This window comes from Panicum virgatum, chromosome 7K (assembly GCF_016808335.1).
Source record: "Panicum virgatum strain AP13 chromosome 7K, P.virgatum_v5, whole genome shotgun sequence".
NCBI lineage: Eukaryota > Viridiplantae > Streptophyta > Magnoliopsida > Poales > Poaceae > Panicum > Panicum virgatum.
In genome coordinates this window covers 16,488,211-16,504,326 of record NC_053142.1, presented here as the reverse complement: position 1 = coordinate 16,504,326, position 16,116 = coordinate 16,488,211, and the positions used below count along the sequence as shown (strand labels likewise).

The 16,116-nt window shown below is 41.5% G+C and overlaps 2 protein-coding genes across 3 annotated transcripts in view; both read right to left on the bottom strand.

The window, feature by feature from the left end:
* LOC120639959 (3-ketoacyl-CoA synthase 6-like) overlaps positions 1-8,750 on the bottom strand; it is a 48,881-nt gene extending 40,131 nt beyond the window's left edge. The window contains exon 1 of the mRNA XM_039915868.1: positions 8,603-8,750. Coding sequence (XP_039771802.1) covers positions 8,603-8,750 — 148 coding nt within the window. The remainder of the gene's footprint in view (positions 1-8,602) is intronic.
* A 763-nt stretch (positions 8,751-9,513) lies between these two features.
* LOC120639860 lies at positions 9,514-14,122 on the bottom strand. Of its 2 annotated transcripts, none has more exons than XM_039915791.1 (2): positions 12,205-14,122; positions 9,514-11,591 (listed from the first exon to the last, which is right to left on the bottom strand). In XM_039915791.1, exons 1-2 carry the CDS (start codon positions 12,281-12,283, stop codon positions 11,137-11,139), a joined length of 534 nt encoding a protein of 177 aa, XP_039771725.1. In that variant the 5' UTR covers positions 12,284-14,122; the 3' UTR covers positions 9,514-11,136. The 2 variants fall into 2 exon arrangements, with proteins under 2 accessions (XP_039771725.1, XP_039771726.1); XM_039915792.1 differs by having other exon boundaries at positions 13,670-14,122.
* Positions 14,123-16,116: the final 1,994 nt, after the last annotated feature.

The following is a 16,116-nucleotide window of genomic DNA, read 5'->3' as shown; positions in this document are numbered from 1 at the left end:
GTAATAAAAAGAACAAAAACAACAAGCCATTAAATAAGATTAATTCACCAGAGAGTTGTGCTAGGGATATGATTCTCAAATTTTTACCAGAGCCTATTAATGAGCTAAACATACTCCATAAAAATTATCGAGCTTTATAACGACCAGATAAATTAGTTATGCATTTAACTTAACATGATTTAGCATAAATTTCTCAAGGTGCATTTAACTAGTACTGCATATGAAATTTTTATTACAGATATAACATACTCTAAACAAGATCATGTCCAAAGATCAAGATCAGTTATGGTGTAGATTACTCAGAACACAAATAGTAAATCTAGCACTAAGATACTAAGCATGATTATTCACCAAAGAAAAACTCAGTAAATGCAGCTCAAAATTTTTAGACAGGAACACAGAGCTAAAAAGAGACCTCATAAATAAATATAGATTTTTCTAAGCATAAGAACTATATATGAAGAATTAAGTTGATTAAACAAGCATAAATCATGGTATATATCAAATGAACTCAAATAAATCTGAAATTTAGGTATTAACAGAGATTCAGTTTCACATGCATGTAGTAAAAATTCCAGAGCAAGTTCATGTGCATATTTTCCAGTATTAATTCGAGAATGTCAATAACAGATTAGAGAATCTTGATTGTTCCAATATGATAACTGTTTTGGTTGGGTGTCATCTTTTTACTGTGATCTTAATATTCCATTATTGATAACATATCCAAAAATCAAGGTCATTTGCTGAGTAGAACTTCATGAACATGCATAAGGTGATTTTCTTATTCTTTTTCTCAGATTAAAATAGAAGCAAAATATGAACATGTGAATGTAACAAAAGTTGTAGTTCATGTTCTAAGGATTCCAGAACAGTCTAGTTTATATTTTTCTGATTTTTCTACGATTTTATATGGAATTTACAAGTTTGCAGCTTTTGATTCTAGTGTTCATGTAAGTTTTTCACTTAGGCCCCTGGGTTTCTGTTTCTTCTCAGGGGAAGTCCCTGGCGGAAGTTCAGAACAGGGGAGTACGGGCGCGGCATTTCCCGGCGAGGAGAGTCACCGGCGGCGAGGGGAAAGTGGGGGAAAAGGGAGAGGGGTTCACGCCGCACCTAATGGTGGTCTTGGCTCGCCGGGAGGTGGACGGAGGAGACGGTTCCACGGAGAGGGGCGGAGCTCGTGTTCGGTGGCCGCCGGCGAGGGGGTTCTGGTGGCTCAGGGTGGCGGTTTTTGGGTCCTTGATCACCACCAGTCAACGAGGAGCGCGAGGATGGGGTCGGGGGAGGCAATGCGGGGCGGTGGAGGCGGCTCCACAGCGAGCTCGAGCTCGCCGGCGCCAATGGCCGTGGTGGATGGGGTCTGGGCACGCGAGGGGGCTCGGGGTCGTTTTATAGGCGGTGAAGGAGAGGGAGGGAGCTCCTGGGAGTGCAGTGCGCCATCCGGGGGAGGTTGATTCGGCCGGGCAGGGGCAGAGGTAGGCGACGGCGAGCGGCGACGTCGTTTGGGCGGCGTGGCGCATGGCGGGCGTCGTGGCGGCCGTCCAGGTCACCATGGGAGCGTGGCAAGCGGAGGACGAGCCAGGGCGACGCGGTTCCTAGCAAAACCAGGGGCGCACAGGCCCATACGGCCGTTCCCGGGGCGGTTTGCCGTCGCCGGAGTACGGACGGCGTGAGAGAGAGGGAGGTGTGCTGGCAGTGGCAGTTTCGTAATTAGACTAAAGTTCCCAAACCCAGTTCTGTAATTTCAATTTTTCTCCCTCATCTTGGCCTCAAATGAAAAAGTGTTGAATACCACTTTTGCTCAGTTTTTCGAGATCTACAACTTTCGTGTTATGCACTTTTTCATTCGAGCAATGGTTTGAGAGTTATTTAATTATTTCAAAAACTGCCATTTAAGGTACTCATCATTTCATGTGAATTTTTTCACTTTTACTCCTAGGCTTCAACTAGGTTTTTGTTGAACATGACATGGTGAATATGTCTATTCATTTTCATAGGCTTCATTGCATTGGTTTGAAGTTATTTTAACTTCCTTAACACTAGAAATAGAACTCCTATTTATTTGATTTGTTTAAATCTTGAATTTGCCAAAACGTCTTTTAATTTAAACTATGTGTCACAAAAATATGAATGTGTCTTTTAACTACATTGTTATGACAAGTTTAGCTTGAAAGTTTTGAGAATATTAAAGTAACAAGTTTTCTATCCACACATACTCCTATACAAGGATGCATTAGTGTTTTTTTATAAATCTTTGTTATCATGAGCCAAAGGAATGTTTAACCTTTTGTTCGAATTTTTATTTTGTTTAAACTAGTAGCTCTTCATAAATCAAATAATGGTTCTATTGATCTTTGCATTTGAGGGCTTTCCAGTTTGGATTTGATTTGCACAGCAAGTTTATAGCTCATTATGAGAAGTATATTTATTTTTTTATTTTTGCCTTATTTACCACACATGTCAAGTCAAGTTTAAAAGGGTACCAATTATTGTGTTTCAAACACATTGCACTCAAACACATGCACACATACATTTACACATAGGTTTGCAAGAACTAGATATAGGGTTCTTATTTAAGTTTTCTTAGCTCATTTGTGTGTGAAGTTATGTTAATTGCCTAGCTTTGGTTAAACTGACACCAGAGGTGTCACAGCCTACCCCCCTTAAAAAGAATCTCGCCCCGAGATTCAGGTGAATAAACTAAGTGTGGACAGTGTGCGTGCCTTTGGTTGGTGAAACCAGAAGGTAGACATTATTACCGACTTCGAGTTGCAAAGATTTTCTTTTTTATATCCAAATAACTCATTTGGCTAGAGTGTTCAGCTCTAAGATTTTCTGGTATTATCTTTGGTTGTTATTCTGCCTAATGATCAAGTCTGGTCCAAAATGTTATGGTCTTTGGTTTGTGACCAACTCAAAGGAGTTCGACACCTTTGATCATACGATGCTTTAAATAGTGCCATTTTCAAGCTTGCTTGATAGCTGGGTGAGAACTCTGCTAAAAACGGGCATTTGTCTTCATGGTTGTCATGATGTAAGATCTTAGCATGACTTTTAAGATTCGGTCCACTTTTCAGTTTGACGTCGGTTCCAGGATGATAAGTTGAACTTTCGGATCAATTTGGTACCGGGAGAAGATTGCAATTGGTTTTCCAAAAATGCGCTAGGAGTTGAGCACCACTATTGAATTTAATTGTATGTGGTGTGATATGTAGACCACAATATGATCAAGAGGAATACTGGCTCACTTCTTGGTAGTATGAATAGGGTGTAATTGAAGAAAAAGTGTCGATTGTCGATAATGATCCAAATGGAATTTGGCCTTGGAGAGGTGCTTGGCAAAGCAATCATGAAATCCATAATCGGAAAAAATTGGAGTGTAACGGTATTTATAAGTGGTCTCGGTATAGCATTAGGAGATATATTCAGCGAGAAATTTGCCTAGGGTCTTGATATACTTTGTTAATACCCAAGTGATTGGAAAGCTTTGGAGAGAGATGACCTATCAAGAATTGGTTTTCAGAGATAATGATTCAGTTGATCCACTATGGAGATTCAAACCATACAACTCTATCCTTGTCGCAGTAAAACATTTAGGCTTCTCCATTCTTTAAAAGAGCTTGTGCTTGACGATTTTCGCAGGACAGATTCTGAGTAGCTGATAGAATTTAGCATAACTGATGAATCCAAGGTCGAAAAATTGTCAAATTTTTACTGGGGGTGCCTAAGATAATTGTGATCATTTCCTCTAGTCAACTCTAACTCAGAAACAGAGCTTAAGATAGTCAAATCCTTAAGTGTTTGCAGGAAGGTTGACCCAGATTTCAGACTGAACAGAGGGCTAGTATTTTGACTGTAAGTACCAAACCACTTGAAAAGAAATTCTCAAAATTTTTCAGTAGCTTCTAGACTCAGTTCTCCACAACATTCATGTTGAACGTTTTCTCAGGAAAGGCGTTTAAGTGGGTCGAAAAATTCATGTGGCCAGACTGCTACAAGTTGACAGAATCATAGGGGTTTACCAAAAGACTGGATTTTGAGGGTTACAATTCTCCAAAAAATTTCAAAATTTTACAGAAGTAAGGAGATTTGTTTTACTACATTTTGTTCCATAGGCTCAACTTATTTTGAGGTAGTTGATCAGGTCTAAAAATTTGGGTTTCTCTTCTGTACCTGCTGGTCCACTTATATCTGACAGCTTTCTAGTATGGAGATCTTATTCTTCGGTAGCAGCAAACTTTTCTCAAGATATTCTTGTGCAAGGTGGATTTTATTCGATTGAGTTGGTACTTGATTTGAGAGAGATGCACCATTGTTCAAAGTCGTGACGTATCGTGGAAATACCAACATATCATTTTTTTTTGTATTGTGGCAATGCAGATATGTGGTTAAATGAGTTAAAGAACCCATGGCAGATAAGTTTGTGTCGATGTAATATACGGATACAACGACCCATACTCCTAAGAAATATGCACACGGATTGGTGCATTTGTCCTGAGGTAAGCTAGTGGATGTGCGGTTCATGGTGTGATGGTACACATGGTTTATGCACATAATGTGGTACACACAAGTGTGTTGAGTAAGTGCGTGGGCATGCGTTGCACATGTTGCAATGCAGTGTACTGACCAAGAAAGTTATGCAAGTTCTTTATATTTCTGTTGACCTTCATGAATTTCTTCAAGAGTGGTGAAATTGATCCTTCCTTGTTCGACCTGATCAGCCTGTTTCTTGCGCTCATCCCGCAATCTTTTGCACATGCTTTTATTTGTTTGGCTAGAACCTTGGTCCTGATTTTGTTGTGTGGCTTGAGGACATCTTCGAGCGAAGTGGGTAGGACTTCTACAGATGAAACAACGGTTCGTCTCACTCGGACCATTGTGCTGTTTGCATCGTAAGGATGTCATCACTGGCATATCTACTGAACCATTCTCGGGTATAGTGCACCTAGTTGGGTCCATGGTTTCACGGACAGGCGAGCGAGTTCTTGCTCTTAGGACTGTGTTGGCAGCAATAGCATTGCGGGTTTGCCTTTTACCATGGGGAACGAAATTTGTGCACGTAATTTCCCATCTAGTCAAGTCCATATTGCTTGAGCCATGCTTGGGGGCCAGACACTTTCCTTGGTCATCCACCCAGTTCTGTAATTTCAATTTTTCTCCCTCATCTTGGCCTCAAATGAAAAAGTGTTGAATACCACTTTTGCTCAGTTTTTCGAGATCTACAACTTTCGTGTTATGCACTTTTTCATTCGAGCAATGGTTTGAGAGTTATTTAATTATTTCAAAAACTGCCATTTAAGGTACTCATCATTTCATGTGAATTTTTTCACTTTTACTCCTAGGCTTCAACTAGGTTTTTGTTGAACATGACATGGTGAATATGTCTATTCATTTTCATAGGCTTCATTGCATTGGTTTGAAGTTATTTTAACTTCCTTAACACTAGAAATAGAACTCCTATTTATTTGATTTGTTTAAATCTTGAATTTGCCAAAACATCTTTTAATTTAAACTATGTGTCACAAAAATATGAATGTGTCTTTTAACTACATTGTTATGACAAGTTTAGCTTGAAAGTTTTGAGAATATTAAAGTAACAAGTTTTCTATCCACACATACTCCTATACAAGGATGCATTAGTGTTTTTTTATAAATCTTTGTTATCATGAGCCAAAGGAATGTTTAACCTTTTGTTCGAATTTTTATTTTGTTTAAACTAGTAGCTCTTCATAAATCAAATAATGGTTCTATTGATCTTTGCATTTGAGGGCTTTCCAGTTTGGATTTGATTTGCACAGCAAGTTTATAGCTCATTATGAGAAGTATATTTATTTTTTTATTTTTGCCTTATTTACCACACATGTCAAGTCAAGTTTAAAAGGGTACCAATTATTGTGTTTCAAACACATTGCACTCAAACACATGCACACATACATTTACACACAGGTTTGCAAGAACTAGATATAGGGTTCTTATTTAAGTTTTCTTAGCTCATTTGTGTGTGAAGTTATGTTAATTGCCTAGCTTTGGTTAAACTGACACCAGAGGTGTCACAGTTGGAAGGTGTGGGCACGGTTGGGAGAAAAATCTTCATCGACAAAGATTTCAAAGGTGTGCAACAAGCACATTATAGCATATTGCAGCACCTCACGATAATGACACCTTTAGTCAATCAACACTTGAGCATGATTCGTGCAGAAAGTAATGGTCGCTCGGCTGATTGGATCATGAGAGAACACAAGCATCGACTGACTGCATGGTTGAAGGACCTGCATCTACCAGATGGGGAGTCCGTGGAGGAACAAACAATCAAAAGATTGGCAGCGGGTCCATCTAGCCAGGTCACATCATGGCAAGGATATGATATTAATGGATATCTATTCTATACTGTAGCCAAGGACAAGAAGACCGTGTCCCAGAACAGTGGTGTTCGTATTAAAGCCTTAGACGAGAGAACAGGACAAAATACAACATATTTTGGTGTCATAGAAGATATATGGAAAGTGCACTATAGTTCCAATATACAAATTCTGGTCTTTCGGTGTCATTGGGTCAAACATCCGAAATGTGTTGAGGTGGATGGATATGGACTCACGGTTGTAGACCTCAACAATATTGGATATAAAGATGACCAATGGGTACTTGCTTCACAAGTCGCACAGGTACTCTACGTAACTGATCCCGCAAAGAAGACAAAACATGTTGTTGTCCCTGGAAAACAAGATATCATAGGAGTTGAGGGAATCGATGATGTGGAAGAATACAATCAGTATAATCAAATGAACCTCTTCACAAATCTTCCACAGAAGATTAAAATTATAGAAGCGGGCATCAGAAAAGATGAGAAGCCTTGGATGCGCAAAGATGGTGAATCGAGAATTGTTACCGCTTAAATATATCGTGCATTCCTGTATTAATGTGCGAAAGTGATTGTAATTTGTTTATGGTAATACAATTGTTCAAACATTAGCCTAATTTTGTATTATATTTTGAGATTGTTGTTTATGAGATTCTGAATCAAAGTTAGCCTTAAAATGTATGGGATAGTAGTGTGACATAAGACTATTTTATCATGTGTTTTGCTATTTCTTTGGATTAAAATAATTACAGGAATATTTTTTGAAAACAGGTTGTAGGGGCGGGCCAGCCCCCCACCCGCCCCTAGAAATCGATTTGTAGGGGCGGGTGGCGCCCCTGTCCGCCCCTGCAAATTATTTTCAAAATAATTCCAGTATTTCTTTTAATTCACAAGGAGCTGCAAAACATTTCAAAAAAATTTGAAATTTTTACCATTGCCAATTAGTGAGCTGTAGAACACTTGAAAAATATAATCAATACAATTCAACATGTTTAGTGTTCAAGAGTGTTCAAAACACAAAGTTTTCCTTAAGTTATATGAGATGTAAGTATGATATAGCCATACTTTGTTGTTTCAACACTTCTATTTAACATATTCACTGAAATGTGTTTTAGATATTTTTCTTATGTTACACAAGTGACAATAACTCTACAGTAAAATTTTCATAATTTTTTTATTTGTTTTACTATTTTATTTGCATTATTACAATTTTCAGCCATAAATGGAAAACAATTTGTAGGGGCGGGTGGTGCCCCGGCCCGCCTCTACAAATTGTTTTCAAAATAAGTCGGGTAATTCTTTTAATTTAAAAGGAGCTACAAAACATTTCAGAAAAAATTGAATTTTTTACCATTGCCAATTAGTTAGCTGTAGAACACGTGAAAAATATAATCAATACAATTCAACATATTTAGTGTTCAAGACACAAAGTTTGCCTTAAGTTATATGAGATGTAAGTATGACATAGCCATACATTGTTGTTTCAACACTTCTATTTAATATATTCATAGAAATTTGTTTTAGATATTTTTCTTATGTTACACAAGTGACAATAACTCTATAGTAAAATTTTCACAATTTTATTATTTATTTTACTATTTTATTTGCATTATTACAATTTTCAGCCATAAATGGAAAATAATTTTTAGGGGCGGGCCGGGGCGCCACCCGCCCCTAGAAATCGATTTGTAGGGGCGGGTGGCGCCCCGGCTAGCCCCAACAATTGGTTCTTTATAGATACCCTCCCCGCCGGGACTTAGAAACATTTTCGGATCGAGCGAGCGGGACGCCGTCAGGCTGCCGAAATTTTTCGTGCCTCTCCCTCACTGCCGCGCCTCCTGCCCGCCCGCCGCTGTGCCACCTGCCTGCACCGCCGCCACCCATCCCCGCCGGCGCCGAAGCCTCCGCGGCCGCACCTCCCTCCCTGTGCCTTGGAGCCTACCCGCGGCGGCCCCTCCTCGACCGGCAGCGCCTTCCGCGCGGCGGCGCCTCCGTGGCGTCCCGCTATTCTTCCTCGCGCTCGAGGTCCTCCGCCCATCCCCGAACTAGGCCGAGCCCTACCCCGGCCAAATCAGGGCTTGCACCGCCGAAGCCACCTGTGCTCCTCTGCCGGAGCGCTGCCCGTTCATCGATCTCCATTCTCTGGCCGTCCTCCGTCAAATCGAGCCCACAGTCAGCTTCCCCGTAACCTCCTCTTCCTCCCCAACCCATTCCCCCTGGGTTCTTGCTCCGCCGCCATCAGGGCACAGCCGTAGTTGCTCGCCGCCGCGCCCCTGCCGCAGGCCGCCCCTGCACGGGCCGGCGCGACCCTACCGCCGCCCCACCGCCGCCTTGCCTCCCTACCCTGCACCGGCCGAACTCCGCCGCCGTCGTGCCTGGCCGTGGCCATGGCCATGCCCATTTTGTACGGGAGCTGGGGCTGGGTTGGGCCTCTCACTGACCAGTGGGGCCTAGCTGGTAGCCCCTGTTTAGGGTTTAGGGTTTTCCAGAAATAATTGTAATTATTTCTATTCATGATATTTGTATAATTTGCATTTGTATTATTTCTATTCAAGATAATTGTAATTTGAAAGCCATATGCTCATGATATTTGTATAATGTGCATTTGTATTATTTCTATTCAAGATACTTGTAATTTGAAAGCCATATGCTCATGATATTGTAATGTACACTCTAATATTATTTATTTCTTTTTTTCAAGTATTGTAATTTGAATGGCATATACTTTATATATATTCTGTAGAATTTCTCATTTATGGTTTAATTGTAATTTGAATCCTATTGTACTTTATATATATAAATATATTTTTTTGTAGTAATATTGAATCATATTGTACTTATGAAGTCTGCATTTGTAGCATTTCTATTCAAGTAATTATATATTAAATGTGAAATGTTCATCGTGATCTGTGTAGAAGTCATAGATGGATCCCGCGTTGTCATCCTCCCCTCGAAGGGATGACACAGAGATGCAAAACCGAGCTTCTAGAAATTGCATCCCAAATGGAGTTGGAGACCCAAGCCGACGTCGATGTCCAATCCGCGACGGACAAGTCTGAAAGTGGGGACGAGGGTGGCCCTAGGGTTGGACAAGGGGCTTGGGTGGACGGCCGGTGGCAGGATCCACTCGATCCACACCCGTTTCCACAAAGAGAACGTCGTTCAATGGAGGCGCTTGATTCGGATTATGAACCGGAACAACAAGTAATGAAAACACGACAAATTACAATGAAGCAATTCCATACATTTTCATAGACTACGCATTAGGACTTGATGAATCATGAACCATGCAGGCGCGGACAGGAAGGGGTAAGCACTGACGCCAAGCCCCTAGCCCCACAGAGGAAGACAATAAAAGCTTGGGCCCCGAACCTGCAAGTACAGCCTCTGACGTACAAAACAAAAGGAAACGGGGTCAGCGAGGCAGAAACCAGTACCCTAAAAGGCAATTTACTGTTAATGTAATTAGCACGGTAGGAGAGGCCATAGAACCTCCGCAGATTGTTGCAAAGTTTCGGAATGCTATCGGTGCTATAATAAGGACAAAGATGGTTTTGGATCCAACGATCCCAAGTTGGCCCCTTGTTCCTGAGGGGAGAAAAGAAGTGATGTGGCAATTGTTGAGCAGAACTTTTATTCTGCCCAGAGGAACTAGAGAACAAGTTAGGCATTATGCTATGAAGATGCTGGGTGAAACATTCTGCCGGTGGAAGAGCGAACTGAATACACGGTATGTCCAAAAGGGTGGAACGCCATTCGCAGATTACGGGGGCATCACACCAGCACAATGGGAAGAGTTTGTTCGGCAGAAGACTACAGAAGAGGCTATAGCCCTAAGCCAGAAGCAGACTAAATTAGCAAAGAGCAACATACATAAAGTCCGTCTTGGGCCAGGTGGGTACCAAAGGAAGATCGACCAGTGGAGGCGTCAAAGAGAGGCGGCAATAGCTGCCGGCCAACCCGACCCTTATGATGGATTGGACGACCATGGATGGTAGTGGCTTGAAGCAAGAAAGCCAAAGATAGTTGAAGGAAAACCAAAATTTGATCAACCTGAGATGGAAGCGGTGGCAGAAAGAATGTTAAAACTTGCCAAACTACAAAAAAAGGAGAGTTCAAACCCAACAGGGAGGTGGATGTGCTCAGTACAGCCATTGGGTCTAAAGAGCATGGAGGCCGTGTTAGAGGTATGTCCTCTAAGTTGAGCATCAGAGATGGGTCCGAGAAGGACCGGGCTAGGTATAGGAGCCATGACCACTATAAAGAAGAAATCGTGGCAGCAGCAGAGAGTGCAATGGAAGCAAGGTTCAAGGATTTATTTTTTGCAACTCTCGCGGAGCAGCAGCAGTCGGGCCGACTTATGATTCCTGTCTCCCAAGAGGTGGGGCAGCAATAGATGGTGGTCATGCCCCCACCAGTACTTGGCCAAGCGAGTTCGGCATGTGCACAAAGTAGTGTCGCTTCGACCACAGCTCTGCAGTATCTGGTGGATACGATAATGACTATTACTCCTTGCTTGTTGCTATATCCGATCGGCAGGGTTGGAAAGACAAAGGAAGTAGCCAAGGCCCAGGTGCATCCAGCTAGGGGTTTATTTGAGGGAAAACCGATCCCCATCGGATATGCATGCGTACAAGTAGAGAAACTCTTAAAATCAATCTATGAGGATAACGAGATAGATTTCCCCACTGCAAATGGAAAGAGTTGCCTTGGAGAATGTGTTGGTACCACCATCCTATGACATAAACGAGATATCTTACTGGTTGATCAGGTACCTTTGGCTACTTAGGCCCTGTCATCAACAGAACCACGAGAGGCATCACCAGCTGCTCCATTTTCACAAGAGCCAACACCTCAGGCTCACCCATCACCAGCGGCTCCAATTTCCCAACACTCATCCCCTCAGGCCGACGTATTACCACCACCACAACAACCACCCCCACAAGGTCTCGTATCACCACCACAACAAGAGCCATCCCCTCAGGCCGACGTATCACCACCACCACAACAACCATCCCCACAAGGCCCCGTATCACCGCCACCGCAACAGCCATCCCCACAAGCCCCCATATCACCACAATCACGAGAGCCATCCCCATAGGCCCCTGTATCACCACAACTACGAGAGCCATCACCACAGACCAGAGTATCACCAACACAAGAGCCATCACTACATGCACCACGGACTCGATCACCGAACCCAACTTCAATTGCTCGATCATTGCTGCCTCGAATGCTGCGGCCATACCAAAAGGACAAAGAAGGGTCATAAATCGTTAATAGATGGCACACCGCAAATGTAAAGTGTGATGCAAAGTCTAATAAGGCTAAGACCAAGGATAATCTAGCAAGTTCTAGTGGCAGCAGACGGTTCGGATTTTCTACGCCCCGCACTGACACGGAATTCAAATTGTCAATTGGGGTTGATGAAATTCAAGACTTGGAGGATGCTCCTTTAAAGTTTGTGTATGGAAAGGACTTGCTACTGGACTAGGCACTAAGGGATTGTCCTCCTTATATGTGGAGGCTTCATCATTGGTACAAGAGGGCATGTATACTTGGCCTTAAAACCACATATGCTCCGCACCATCCGGATGTTTTCGGACCTAAGGGGCCCGGAATCTTTGATATCATGTTCGATTTTGCAGATATAGAGCACATGTTCCGTCTCCAACAACTTGGTATTGAAATGGTTCGACTCTGGTGCATGTAAGTGCTCATGATACTAATTCATTTTGTATTACTGCATAAAGAACTGTGTTATGTGCATAAATATGTAATTGTCATACATTATTATCTATAGGATGCAAACATATGATGCCATTATTATAAAGAAAAAGGTCCGATACCTTGACCCTGCTGCGATTTGCGAGGCTGCACACGCCTCGCCAAAATAGATGCCGGACACTGATGACTACCTAAAGCCATTTCCAACCAAGAAGGAAAAACAAAAGGAACAAAAAAAATTTCATGACGAGACCATCACAAATGTTGCGGCCTACAAATCGCTTATGATGACGTGATGGGAAGACATGGATGTCATATATGCTCCATACCACATCCAGTAAGTCTAATATCGACCATTTCATAATAAACCATTGCTCCGATCCATGCCTACAAAATGTACATAATATTTTTTTCCTCAGAAATCACTGGATTGCTTTCCTTATACAACCAAAGCTCGAAAAAATTCTAGTTTTCGACTCCTTGGATTGGTCAACCAAGCGTTATGAAGAATTCTTAAAAATTATACAATTGTGAGTGAATTTCTTTTTATCTTTCCCGTGCACATCATGTTTATTTCTCTAGAGAAATATACATATATAAATTAACTTTCATTTATTTTTTCATTCATTTTAAAACAGGGCTTACAAGTTCTACATTCGTAAAGGAGGAGCTCATCCTGCCGACAAACCTAGTGAAATGACTTTGCGCACAAGATTCCCGTGCCACAAGCAACCCGCAAGTTCGGTGTACTGTGGGTACTACATGTGCGAGAATATGAGGCAGCAAGGGAGATATACTACAGATCCAGAACGTGTAAGGGGCTACTCTTTATTAGGGTTATATGCATATGTCTACACAATTTTTTTTACTATCACTAACACTTGCATAATTTTACCATAATTTCCATAATTGCATATTCATCCTGAAGAACACGGTAGCCAGCTCCACGAGAAACAACTTCTAAATGTAGTCGACGATTTGTGCCGTTTCATTATGCATGAAGTGGTCAATGGAGGGGCAAATTTTTCTATGAAGTACAAGATTTGGCAACAGAAGATAAATACATTGGGCTTCGTGAATGGGAGAACCAACAGCACTGTGCCGCCACAAGTAGTGGTCCTAGGGAGGATTAGGAGAAAAACATGTATTCAATATACATTTTAACAATTTGTAATGTAATGATGTTTAGTTTTCATATAATTTAATTTTGTATGCGTAAGAATTTTTATTTACTGAATATATTCTATGTTTGGATCGCCTACTACATTGAATGAATTGAATTGGTGGCAAATTGCAAAAAATAGGGGAAAACATAATTGAAACTTTCAAATTTGAAAAATTATTGGCGAGAAAATCATTTGTAGGGGCGGGTGGGCTTGTGGACCGCCCCTACAAATGCATTTCCAGGGGCAGTTGAGGGCAAATGCATTTCCAAGGGCGGTTGAGGGGGTGGCCCGCCCCTGGAAATGAATTTTTAGGGGCAGGTTCTTTTTTCCGTCCCTGAAAAAGGGGTATTTTTAGCAGCGAGAACTTGCCACGGATTTTCTATCCGCCCCTAAAAATACGTTTTTATCCGCCCCTACAAACCTTTATTGTAGTAGTGACGATCATCATAGAATGATGGCATGAGCTTGCAATGCTCTATAAACTGGAAATGGGGAGACGACAGGTTGGGCTGGCATAATAGCAGGCATAGTCAACGAGGTATATGCTACGGGGTGGTTCTTCATGTATACACCGGCCACACCGGCAAGAAGGACCACACCAGCAAGGAGACATGCCACCAGCAATAATTGGATGGGTTGGAGGCTGACAAGTGTGATAGGCAGGGTGGCATGCTCGGTATTGGTAACGATGATGATTACGGTGGCTGAAAGAACCATGGTGACAATAGAAACATGGATGTTCATGGTGGTTGAGGCCTTTGTAGAGTACTTTGAGTGATATAATGGGTCACCGCGTGTCGAATATATACAATATATGCTGAACTCTATATCTGTGGAAGTGAAGATGCATGGCACTGAGAAAAGCAAGCAATCGTTTCAGATATTTAAAGACACAAGACAACCCGCAACCTTGGCTCAGCAGAACTGTACATGAACGATAGCAAACATTTTCTCTGGCCATATCATCGTATTAAACCATTAGACTACCTACTAACTACTATATCTCATCATAACGCACAACCACTTTATCAATCCATCCTCTCTATTTATAACCGGAACCTCTTGACACTAACATCTTCGACCTCCCAACAAACCTAATCATATGCCTTTTCATAATATAGTTTTTTTAAGCAAAACATTGTGAGAAAAAAAAACACCCAAAGGGTGATCATTTAATATAAACAAGAAAAAGAAGGACAGGATGATTTTTTTCTTCATCCATGTGTAAGTGCAGGATAATTTCCTTCGGAAAGGGTCTTCCACGAAGTTATATATGTTCTAGGGACTTTCACTTCAAGGATTTGGCCATTTCTTCTTTTGATATGCATGAGACAGTAATATGAAAACTACAATGACAAATCCGGGGGGGGGGGGGGATTATTGTTTGCCTCATGCAACGTTTTGAATACATTATTTTGCTGAGTATTCTATTCAGTATTACAGAAAATATTTTTGCAAAGCCATTTTGACCGCCGGTTCGTCAAAAACCACTTGTTAAAAGATTTCTCTGCCGGTTCAAAAGTAGGTGGGGGTGTAGTGGATGTTGAAACCACTGGTGAAAATGATTATCACTGCCGACTCGTGTTTCAAACCGATGGTTTCACCATCGGTATGTAACCTTAGCTCGAAGTGATAATTCATTTTCATTGAAACCACATGGAAAAAATTATCTTTTACATATGAATTCGGAAGAAGACAAACGTTTTATCAAAATTGTAGAGATCGATCAGATCTAAAGCTTTATTGTTGACAACCTTTTCATTTGTGACAGTTTAGATGCCCAAATATTTAATATAATTTATGCAATCAAATAACCTTAGATGGAAACTATGTCGACATTTCGGGAAATAAATAGAGAGATACTTGTTTTAAATATTTAAATTTAAATTTTATTCAAATAATAGCTTGCACCATATATTTTGAGAACTAACCATGGCAAGGAATCACTGACCAAATTTCGGCCCAGAAGCAAGCTGGCCGAACCCCCCATAGGTGGCAGACCGTCCGCTCCCAATGGGCGGGACCGTCCACCGGTCAAGACGTTCGGACATCCAAAATGGCTGCATGTAAGTTCGGACGTCCGAAAAGAGCTGCTCGTTTGAACGTTAGCCGGCGGACTATCCGCCCCCACAGGCCTGACCGTCCGCCGATCAAGATGTTCGGACATCCGAAACATCTGCATGTATGTCCCATCTGCCATTGGGACATACGTGCAGATGTTTCGGATGTCCGAACATCTTGACCGGCGGACGGTCCGGCCTGTGGGGGCGGACGGCCCGGCCTGTTGAAATTTGATTTTTTTAAAGAAAATATTTGGTAATATAATTTTTGCTACTTAGTACCGGGCCGTAGCGTGGCCTGGTATTAAAATGCGACATTTAGTACCGTCCGATGTTTTGGCCCGGTACTAAATAGTCATCCACAGGTTACTTCAAAAGGAATGCATCTCCCACCCAATCACATGTTGTGCATAGGTGGGCTGGTAAGGAAGGGTTGCGCGAGGCTGGAGCTCGTGAGCATATTACGATGACGATTACGGTGGCTGAAAGAACCATGGTGACAATAGAAATGTGGATGTTCATGGTGGCTGAGGCCTTTGTAGAGTACTTGTCACACCACAAAATTTCAATTTTGGGTTGTAAATATCTTTTTGAATAAAATTATTCATCTTCTTAATATTTCGAGAACTTTCTAGAATTTTCTGGCATTTATTCTCACTTTTCCCTAGAGTTAAATCCATTTAATGGAAGCTAGTATTTTATTTGGACTCGTGTCCCAAACTATCTCCAAGATTTTCCTTGGAATTACTTTCAAACTTTTTGGGTATTTTTTTTAGATTAAAAGATTTATCTAGATTTGTTTTAAGTC

Coding starts and splice junctions, on each gene's coding strand:
- LOC120639860 (XM_039915791.1), bottom strand. CDS start 12,283: ATGGCTTTAGGTAGTCATCAGTGTCCGGCATCTATTTTGGCGAGGCGT. Junction 11,592..12,204: donor CAAATCGCAGCAGGGTCAAG/GTATCGGACCTT, acceptor GTATGGCCGCAG/CATTCGAGGCAGCAATGATC.